This window comes from Rhea americana, unplaced genomic scaffold, assembly GCF_003343005.1.
Source record: "Rhea americana isolate MKP2758 unplaced genomic scaffold, rheAme1 scaffold_165, whole genome shotgun sequence".
NCBI classification, from domain to species: Eukaryota; Metazoa; Chordata; class Aves; order Rheiformes; family Rheidae; genus Rhea; species Rhea americana.
Window position 1 is genome coordinate 1,822,979 of NW_028185761.1, and position 11,115 is coordinate 1,834,093.

The following is an 11,115-nucleotide window of genomic DNA, read 5'->3' on the forward strand; positions in this document are numbered from 1 at the left end:
GGCAGGTAGGTCATAACTCTTGGCTGGGGGAAGCATTGGTAGATCTAGAAATAAAACCTGGTGGATCACTGGATCTATCTCCTGCTAGGCAGATARTGCCACACACATCCACTTGGATCCAGATCCACAACAAGGGAGTTTTAGGGTATTTTTGTTCCTTGATACCCCAGCTGGAAGGTTTTTATGCCCAATACTGCTGAGCAAAGCATCATATATTGCTATGGTCGATCTTTAGCCACTATATCCCTGGAAGATTTTTGTGTTAAGGTGATTTATTTCACTGCTCTTCATAGCGTGGGCAGGACCTCACTGGCTTCAGCGAGCTCCTCCTGTTCATCCCCATCCCTTGAGGCTCCTCTCCAAAGCGCCTTTCATGGATTTGCTTTCCATAGTGCCATCCATGGACTTCCTTGCTGCTGACTTTCAGCTCAAAACACAGAGTATTTTTCATCCCCTGACACCTGCGGGGCGCCGTGTGGACGGGGAAGGGAGGGAGCGAGGGCAGCTCCCGCGAGACGCCGTGCTCCCCTGGCTGTGGGGAGCTGCGAGGCAAGTCATGAAGGTCCGTCATCGCCACATTCCTGCCCGTGGGCCCCGCGTTGCCCCGCAGCCGGGTCAGTACCGCCGTCAGCAGCTGGTGCTGGCGCTCGCAGACAGCCTGGCTGGCCCGCAGGGTGCCAACGAGGGTATGCAGGAGCTCCCCCAGGCTGGGGCGCTGCCGGGGAGCTGGGGGCTCATCACAGGCTGAGTGGTGGCCATGGGGAGCCCTAGCTCCTGGCACACATCTCCCCAGTGGAAGTCCTTGAGTGCAACAGAGACGGGCCCCCCGGGGCTGCCCCAGAGCAGCTTGCTGGTTCTCAGGAGCCCCCCGGCCATGGTGGCCCAGTTGCCCCCAGGACACAGTGTGCGGCTCCTCCTTGTCTCGCCAGCAGCCACAGGCTGTGCCCAGTCGATCCTCATCCTTGGGGCATCCCACAACCAGCACCATCCCTTGCTCYTGTCCCAGGCAAGGTCCCGTCGGTGGCCCTCGAGGTGGCAGGAGACTCGAGCAGGGCCACAGCTTGGTGGTGGTCAGTGGCTGCATGTCCATCCTCTCTGTCCTTGGGCCAGCAGCAGGCCATAGGGACGGATCTGCTGTCGCCAGCCCTGCGGGAACCACACAGGCCAGCCCCAGCCCCATAGCTGGGCAAGCTGCCCCCTCCTCCRATTGCACCCCTCTGGCCTCAGGGCATGGGAGTAAAGCCTGGGCGGTGGGAGCCAGCTCCATGGCTCCCTCTGGCAAGGAGGCCAGCGAGGAGGAGCTGGTTGTGCCCAGCATACTGGAGTCAAAGGATGAGAAGGAAGCCAGTGGGGCCCGAAGTGGGAAGGAGTTGTCAGCCAATGCCTCCAYGCTTGCCCTGGGGGGAGGGGGAGGCAGGAAGTGAGGACAGTGTCCACTCCATGTTGGGTGGCTCCTTTCCAATGAACCCTCTTTTCAGGGTAAACCCCTCAGCAGCAACATTGCCCCCCAGGCTGGATGTTCATGGGGATTCCCAGACTGTCCCCTCTTTCCCCAGCTCCAGTCCTTCACGGGGCTGCTCACGGCAGCAGGTCTTGGCCATGTTTCTGGCTCTGTCTCACAGCTCTTGGCTGTATCAAGCCTCTTCTGGGGTATGGGGCAGCTGGCCTGGGGGCAGGGGACAGGGGGCAGGGCTCAGGGGTCTTCTCTGCGCAAGGGGCTGCCCCACAGCAGGGACCACGCACCGCCTCTCAAGGCCCAGCGATGACTCYGCCAGTTCTTCCTTCACCATGAGAAAACCTGCCCAAGAAGCAGTGGAGTAGGTGAGGAACCTGGAGGTCCTGGGTCAAAAACCCTGGGCAAGGGGTACATGGGGATTTCTGAGCTCCGGGGATGCTCAGCACCACTGCTCACCGCTCTGCTCCTCTGTGCAGGTTCGCAGCTCGCTCCTCCGTCTCCTTGTCCTCCCCTGGAACTGCTGCACAAGTGCACGGAGCAGCCAGCTGAGATGGGAGCAGCTCCCTCCACCACACCGCTGTCCCTCCCTGGCCACTGACCCTCCGCGGCTGCCGGGCCCTTGCCTTGAAATGCTGGCGGTCTCCTACCCGCAGTCTGTTGAGCTGCACCACGACGTAGATGAGGCAGAGCTGCAGAGTGAACGGCAGGAGTGGGGCAAAATCCAGAAAGGAGGAAAGGCTGAAGCGCCCCATGCCGCCGGGTCAGGCAATACCACGACGCTCCAAATCTCCGCTGGGGCCGGTGAAGGGCCCAGACCTATGACAAAAATTTCCTTTTCTGACCAAAGAACGTCTGAAGCCTCCAGCTAGAAATGCCAGAAACAGGAGAGACATGTCCAGGTACCAGGATGCCAACGCTAGCACCACAGCTCATGCCCAGCAGGACAGTGGAGCTGGAAGCCTGTAAGACCATTGGGATGGTTGTTTTTACATCCTTTCTAACAGCCTCAGCCCCTGCTATCCTGGCAGCTTGCATCTGCTCGCATTGCCATCATCACCACGGCAGGGGGACATTCGCCTCCACGGCACCACAGATAAGGCCACCACTGCAGGTGCTCTTTGTCACCTTGGCTGATGTCAGAGCTCAGCTCCACCAAGAGTGAATGCCCACCAGCTCTGACCATGACAACCCCAGGCAGGCTGAGCCACAGCTCCACCAGGACCCAACAAATTCCGTGGCCTTACACGACCCATGGCCACAGTCGTCTCTCCAGGGCAGCAAACACTCACCACGAGGCCTGTGAGACATGACTGTCCCTCACAGGTCCACCATGGATGTGGCAAATATGCAAGGACTCCAGACCCCCTGAAACACCAATCCCAGGGCAAACGGGAGCCACTCATGCTCCTTGTCAGCTCTATTTTAATCTCCAGGCCTACACTGGATCCAAGACAAGTGCCATTTACCCCTTTTCACCCCAGGGTGCAGAGCTAGGTCCCAGCCCCTGCACACAGTGCAGACAAGCCTCAGAGGCACTTCCACCAGCGAGGAGGCCCCACTGCTTTGCTCACCCTCCAAATACAAGAAACGACCTCCTCCTTCCATCCTTCTGTCGCCCAGGATCAGGGGCTTCTTTTATGGCCCACTGCACCATAGATGTTGCACATGGATGCTCTCTTATCTACCACAAGGAGCACAAGTCCACCCTGGGTGTCATAGCACTTGCGTCAGGCTATTTTCTCCAAGRGCAATGCAAGTTCTGTGTTCCTCCTGCTGGTCACAGACTTGCTGTCTCTCCCTCCCTCCTGTGGTCACACTCACCAGACACACTTTCTTGGGCAGGGTCTGCACAAAGGGGTGGCCCCAAATACTGCCAGAAGATACAGAGACAAGTCCAATTCGTGCTCAGCCAAGATGTGGTTAAAGCCCTCTGCGTGCTCCCTCCTCTCCTCCAGTGCAACCAGGCTGGGACCCCATACCTCCGCTTGTGACACAGTGGGGACAGACATACATACCCCCCCCTTATAGGACACAGCAGCCACCTCACTGCAGCAGCCTTCAACACTGGAGCTGACTCCATGGCTCAGCCTCACCAAGAGTAAGTGTCCACCACTTCCACAAGAACCTCGGCCATGTTCAGCATCAATCYGACCAGGCCCGACAAATCTCCTGCCATTGGACTGCTCATAGCCATAACCCCAAAACTCCCATCTCCCACCAGAGGGGCTACTGAACATGGCTGTCCCACAGGTCCACCATGGACGTGGACAACCCTAGGGAGACTCTAGGCCTTTGTTCATCAATAGCCCTAGTGCCTCCTGGAGTCAACTGCTCTTCCACTCAGCTCCATGATGGATCTCCAGCCCTTGCATCGACATCGCTTGCCCAGCTTAGCACTTGCTCTCACAGGGCCTTGCCAGGCCTACACTGGATCCAAGTGCCATTTACCCCATTGCTCCCCAGGGTGCAGAGCTAGGTCCCAGCCCCTGCACGCACTGCAGAAAAGCCTCAGAGGCACCTCCAGCAGTGAAGAGGCGCCACAACTTTGCTCACCCTCCAAATACAGGAAATGACCTCCTCCTTCCATCCTTCTGTCGCCCWGGATCAGGGGCTTTTACAGGTCACTGCACCAAAGATGTTGCACATGGATGCTCTCTTATCTGCCACAAAGCAGATGACATCCACCCTGGTTTTCACGGTACTCGCATCAGGCTACCCTCTCCAAGGGCCATGCAAGATCACCACTCCTTCTGCTGGTCACAGACTTGCCATCCCTCCCTCCCTCCCATGGTCACACTCACCAGACACACTTTGTTGGGCAGGGTCTGCACAACGGGGTGGCACCAAATGGTGCCAGACACCACGGAGGTGACAAACCCAACTACCATCCAGCGACACCATTAGAGCTTGATCCAAGAAGAGACACAAGCTCTGTCCCAGATCCCTGCTCTCCTGACAGTRTGGATCACCTGGGACACCTTCACCCACCCTTTGTGACACAGCGGGGACAGACATGGCCCCCCCTCCTTTATATGACACAGCAGCCACCTCACTGCAGCAGCCATTGACACAGGAGCTGATGCCAAGCTCTGCCCCACCAGCAACAAGAGCCCCCCAAACACAACCATAACAGTCTTGCACAGGCTTGGCCCCAGCCTCACCAGGACTCTCCCAATCCCGTGGCCTTGCACTACCCATGGCCACAGCCATCTCTCCATGGCTGCCATCCTCCACCACAGGGGCTGCCAAATACAGCTGTCCCCAGAGGCATCTTCAGCAGCAAGAAGGTCCCACGGCTCTTCCTGCGTTCCCAGTACAAGTAAAACCTCTTTCTTGTGATATGCTGTAGCCCTGCATCAAGGGGCTTCTTTTACAGTCCACTGCACCATAGATGATGCACATGGATGCTCTGTTATCTGCCACAATGGCAGAGAAGTCCACCCTGGGTGTTATGGCACTTGGATCAGGCTATGCTGTCCAAGGGCCATGCAAGTTCATCACTCCTTCTGTCGGTCACAGAGCTGCTGTCCCTCCCTCCCATGCTCACACTCACCAGACACACTTTGTTGGGCAGGGTCTGCACAACGAGGTGGCACCAAATCCTGCCGGACACCATGGGAGTGGCAAACCCAACTAGAGTGCCACGGCACAGTCAGAGCCTGAGCCTGAGCCAAGTCACAAGCCCTCTGCCAGCTCCCTGCTCTCCTGATGATGTTGATCACCGGAGCATCTTCGCTCGTCCTTTGTGACACAGTGGGGACAGACACAGCCCTCCCTTATATGACACAGCAGCCACCTCACTGCAGTAGTCTTCCACACCGGGTGGCATCAGCCCCACCACGAGCACATGCCCACATTTTGCCCACAAAAGCCTCGGGCATGTTCAGTGCCAGCCCCACTACGTCCCTTCACRTGCCGAGGCCTTAGACTACTCCTTAGACTAGCACAGCCCTGGGACTCCCATCTGCCACGACAGACGCTACTGAATATGGCTGTCCCACGGGTCCACCATGGATGTGGACAATCCTGGAGAGACACTGGGTCCCTGCACAGCAATGACCCTGGGTCCTCCTAGAGCCAACTGCTGCTCTATTCAGCTCCATGATGAGTCCCCATCGCTTGCATTGACATCGCTTGCCCAGCTTAGCACTTGCTCTCACAGGGCCTTGCCAGGCCTACACTGGATCCAAGACAAGTGCCATTTACCCCTTTTCACCCTAGGGTAATGCACACAACGCAGAAAAGCCTCAGAGGCACCTCCAACAGTGAGGGGACCACACAACTTTGCTCACCCTCCAAATACAGGAAATGACCTCCTCCTCACATCCTACTGTAGTCTGGGGTCAGGGGCTTCTTATACGGCCCACTGCACCAAAGATGTCGCACATGGATGCTCTCTTATCTGCCACAAAGCACCGAATGTCCTCCCTGGATATTATGGTACTTGGATGGGCCTACCCTCTCCAAGGGCCATGCAAGTTCACCACTCCTTTGGCCAGCTGCAGACTTGCCGTCCTTCCCTCCCATGGTCGCACTCACCAGACACACTTTGTTGGGCAGGGTCTGCACAACGAGGTGGTACCAAATGCTGCCAGACACCACAGAGGTGACAAACCCAACTAGAGTCCAGTGACAGTCATAGCTTGAGCCAAGACAGGTCACAAGCCCTCTGCCAGCTCCCTTCTCTGCTGACACTGTGAATCACCTGGGACAACTCCATCCATCCTTTGCAACACACTGGGGACAGACATGCTGCCCTCCCCCCCCCGCTCCGGTTCCTGAAGTAGCCTTTGACACATGAGCTGATGCCAGAGCTCAGCCCCACCAGCAACAAGAGCACCCCCAAACATGGTCATGACAGCCTCGCACAGGCTCGGCCCCAGCCTCACCAGGACTCTCCCAATCCCRTGGCCTTGCACTACCCATGGCCACAGTCGTCTCTCCACGGCTTCCATGCTACACCACAGTTCTGCTGGACATGGCTGTCCCCAGAGGCATCTTCAGCAGCAAGAAGGTCCCACGGCTCTTCCTGCATTCCTAGTACAAGCAAAACCTCTTTCTTGTGATATGCTGTAGCCCTGCATCAGGGGCTTCTTTTGCAGCCCACTGCACCAAAGATGCTCTATGTGGAAGGGGGGGAGGAAATCATCAGTATCAATTTACAAATGTGAAATCCCGCTTAACAAACTTTCTGTGATTAGATTTCTGGCTGAGTAGATGAAGACAGAGCAGTGATTTTTTTTTTTACCTGCATATTACTAAGGCTTTTGACCTGGTTTAGTAAGGCTGATGAAATGTGGGCTAGATCAATGGACAGTAAGGTGGACTGAAAACTAGCTGAACTGCTGGGCTCAGAGGGCTGAGCACTTGTAAACAAGTGGCACAGAGGCCAGCTGGAGGCCAGTCATTAACGGTGTACCCCAGGGATCRGTACTGGGTCCAGTACTATTTAACCTCTTCATTAATGACAGAYGATGAAGCAGAGTACATCCTCAGCAAGTATACAGAAAACTGGGAGGAAGGGCTGATAGAGCATACGGTTGTGTTCTAGTTCAGAGGCACCTCAATACGCTGGAGAAATGGGCAGAGGAGCATCATGAAGTTCAACAGAGGGAAATGTCAACATCTGCATCTGGGGAGGAATAACTCCATGCACCAGGCAAGCTGGAGGCTGTAGAGCAGCTTTTCACAGAGAGACCTGGGCATCCTGGTGACAACAAAGTGGACGTGAGCCAGCAATGTGCCCTCATGGCAAAGAAGGCCACCAGCTTCCTGGGCTGCGTTAGGCAGAGTGTATTCAGCCTCTAAAGGGACATGATCCTTCCCCTCTACTCAGCACCGATGAAGCTAAATCTGGAGTGCTGGTTCCAGTTCTGGGCTCCTAGTACTAGTACAAGAGAGATATGGACATACAGGAATAAGTCCAGTAAAGGGCCATAAAAACAATTAAGGGATTGGAGCCTGGGCCCAGAGCCAGCACAGAGACACTGTTTCTGTCTGCTTTGTTTTAGCTCTTTCTCCCAAATTCCCATCCCATATTGTGCCACCAGCCCTTGCAGTGCCCTGACACCACGAGTGATAGACCCAGAGCCAGCCTGTGCCCTGCCTCRTCCTCCGTCCCTATCACTCAGGGCTTCTGCTGTTCTGCAGAGCCTCCTCTTCCACCCTGCACCAGTACAGATGAGGCAYAAATATTTCACTCCACAGAGAATATCTACTTTTTCTACAGTCTATATAAAACTTTGGTTTTACCACACAAAGATAAGCAGAAGTAAAACAAATTAGCTGTAGCCACCTGGTCATTAGAAAAATGTAGTTACAGCTAGATCAAAGAGAAAACAAAGCTGCAGGCAAATCAAAGCAAGTTCAGACAAAGCAAATCTGACAAGCCTCATTCCTGAGGTCTTGCAAACTCAGCACAAAGACTCTAACATGGTGCAAGCAGTGGCAATATAGCACATACTGGGCTATGTGGCTACAGCAGCCAGAGTGGTGAAAAAAGCCCTTGTGAGACCTTTATGAGGACTGCAAGCACTTTCTGCCAGGTGCTCATGGCTTTGCCCTGCCCGAGCAAGGTGGCCAGCAATTAACATGTGAGCTTCTGAGATCCAGCACCTGCACTAGGAAGCTCAAAKTCCTTCTGCTGCTTGGCCCCGGCCAGCTCTTCAGCCCATTCTCCTGCTTGCATAGAGGAGGACTGGCCTGGATAAGCATCAGTCCTGCAATGAGTAGAAGGGGAAAAGATTCTTCCYTGCAAAGGGAAGCTCTCACGTCTGTATCTATCTCAGGCCTGATGCATGCCATGTTTTGAAGACAACGCAGCCACAGGAAACCTGTCCTGTCACAAGCTAGGGAGTGTCCATGGGTTGTCTGCTGGAGATAAGCTCCCTGACTTGTCCTCCTAAGGTGCCTCCCACAGCAATGCAGGCTCTCTAACAGCAAAAGCTGGAGATCGTCCTTGCAGTGTAGACGGCTGCACGCTGCAGAGCTGGGCAGTGGAGGGAGCACTGACACCGTGCCACGGGCCGTGGTGGAGGAGGAGGGAGTTCCCAAGCCCAGCAAGTAGGAAATAGATCCCCAGGATCCTTGCAGCAAGAGGAGAGCTTCCCGCTGCGGCAACACTGCTCTGCAGGGAGCTGGGCCCAGCACACAGCAAGGAGAGGACATTTGATGGGTTTAGCCAGGGATCTGATGCTAAGCAGAAAGGGGTGTTGGATGGGTTTAGGTGGACCTCATGTTCAGCAAGGAGGGGACATTGATTGAGTTTAATCCGGGATGGGCAGTTTGAAATGTGTGCTGAATCAGGAGAGGCAATGAGCAGGTCATGGCTGTTTCCAGGCAATCCCAGGGAGCAGCACAGAGGTCCAGCCTGCCCGTGCGCCCCGCAGACACTGGCTGCCTTGTGCCACCTTTGCTGTTACCCCATCGCTTGCTGGTGATGGGGAACACATCAGAAAAGCAGCCTGAAGGTTACTGACCCCCGAGGTCTTGGTGGGAGAGTCATGGTCCCTCCCCAAGGCTGGGAGCARCCCTGGGGAACCCTGCAGAGCAGAGGAGTCTCTGCAGGGCAAAGCTGGTGCTCGGGCTGGCTGGAGAGGGCCCTGCCCTGCCTGTGTAGGAACAGGGCCTAAATTAATCCTGCAGCACGCTAATTTGATCTCTGTCATCCCAGTGKCAGCTACTAAATCTTATCCAGCCTGTCTCCTCTGTCCCAACTAAAAAAAATCCATCTTTTAAATCCAGTCTCTCTTGTCTTGGTGCAGCCTTTCCTATAGGCTTTCGTGACCAGTATATACTGGAAACTCTTCCTAAACATTATTGTTCTCTCAGTACTCACCACCTCCACCAGGGATCAGAAGGAGCTCAGCAATGCAGACCAGGATTCGAGCTGTTCCTTGTGGTTTTCTGATCCTTTTGGAAGCATGGGAAGCTGTTGGCCTTGGCCACATGCAGCCAGAAGCGTATTCCCAGTGCAGGACCCGGGGCGTGGGATCCAGRCTAGGACAGGCAAGAGGAACCCTTGGTTGCAGTCAAGCCTGGGGGAGGTTTCACCTTGATCTCACCCAGGAGATCTCACTCTCAGGACAGTGATTKTATCTGCAGCACTCCTGCTCCTTTGAGGGTCCCATGAAAACCGAACACCTCCTTGGCATGACCTGCACCCTTTGTTCTCAGCATGGCCCAGCTTGCAAAGACCAGTCAACATGGCCATGATTTTGTGCTGGGACACTGCTCTCACCGAGGACGAACAATATCTCTGCACCCTTGGCTATGTCCTATCCTCTCCCATGGGAATATCACTCCTGGATGTTGGTAGATGCAAGGTGCAGACATGTTAAGGTTCTTGCAGCAGCAGTGCTAAACCTTAGCTCCAGGGGCAGAGGCTTGAGCTAAAGTGTTCACACAGGGCTAGTACTTGGGGAAACAGACTCAGGAAGCATGGAGTACTGCTTCTGGAGACCAAGACTTCTTCATTTAGTGGTAGCTGGCATGTGTTAACATAGCAAAGTGGAGGTGACATCAGGGTACGCATGACTTTCTGTTTTTCTGAAGCAAGAACACCAAGGTTCTTGAGCTAATCAGAAAACACAGGTAATATGGTCCTACAGGACCTGCTGGAGAACATGGTGTGATGGTATTTCAGTGCATCTCTAGAACCTGCTGTGCATGCAGATTTATTTGCCCCAACTCTACATCAGCCCAGCGGGACCCATACTGGCTCCTGCAGAGTCTTTCAGGTGTCCCCTGACCCTGCTGCCCCATGACCTAGGGTCTGGAAGGACATCTTCACTTGGGCACACACCAGACACATGCTGCATATGTGCATTTGAATGCRCTGGGTTAAGGTAATGACCAGACCTAAGCAGGAGGGCCAGGAGCTAATGTGGGTGTCTCTTCACTGATGTTAAAGTCAAYCTTCAACCCAGCTAACGAGCATGTAGATAACTAAGGGGAGACCTGTCATGTCGATGAGTCAAAGCGTCCAGGCCTCTAATCATGAACCTTGCATGGGCCAACAACTGCAAAAARCACAATTGCAAAGCCTGGTTTGTAAAACACTTCTTGTGGGTTGTCAGTCAGGAGGTTTGGGGGATGGTATTGATCGTCAGCCAGATGATAGGATGTAGAATGGGCTGAGTATAATCAGAGGAGTCCATACGTGTGTGTGTGAACRCAGGGATGCATGAAATGACCCCACCTGCCACTTCATAATCCCTTCCCTGCGGGGACTGCAGACCTTTCTGCAAACGCTGTGACTGGACCTGCTCGCCTTATGTGCCCTGGTAGGAAAACGAAGAGGGTGGTGAATGGCTTCAAAGGCACGTGGTGAGTCAGTGGCAGAGCCTGGAGCAGAGCAGATTCATTATGCATCCCACATTTAATGAATTTGCCTCCAGGAGATCCAATTATTCTATTAGCTGGAACAAGGGATGGGATCATTGTTTAAACAGTTAAATCACCAAGAAAGGCATTGTCACTGTGACTGAAGATAGATCTGATTTGAGGTGCATTTGGAAAATGATTTCAGTTGGAAAACATACAAAAAAAAAGAAAAAAACCTAAGCAGTTTATTTTGATGTCTTCAGAATTTTTCATGCTCTTTGTCTGAAAATGTTTTGAGGCTACATGTAGCCTTTTAATTCAGCAGAGTGAAATAA

At 54.3% G+C, this 11,115-nt stretch overlaps 1 protein-coding gene across 1 annotated transcript; it reads right to left on the bottom strand.

The window, feature by feature from the left end:
• Window positions 1-277: 277 nt before the first annotated feature.
• On the bottom strand, window positions 278-2,208 carry LOC146598344 (uncharacterized). The gene is made up of 4 exons (XM_085300573.1): window positions 2,104-2,208; window positions 1,913-1,976; window positions 1,744-1,798; window positions 278-1,397 (listed from the first exon to the last, which is right to left on the bottom strand). The coding sequence occupies exons 1-4, from the start codon at window positions 2,206-2,208 to the stop codon at window positions 278-280; spliced, it is 1,344 nt and encodes a 447-aa protein (XP_085156699.1).
• Between the last annotated feature and the right edge of the window lie 8,907 nt (window positions 2,209-11,115).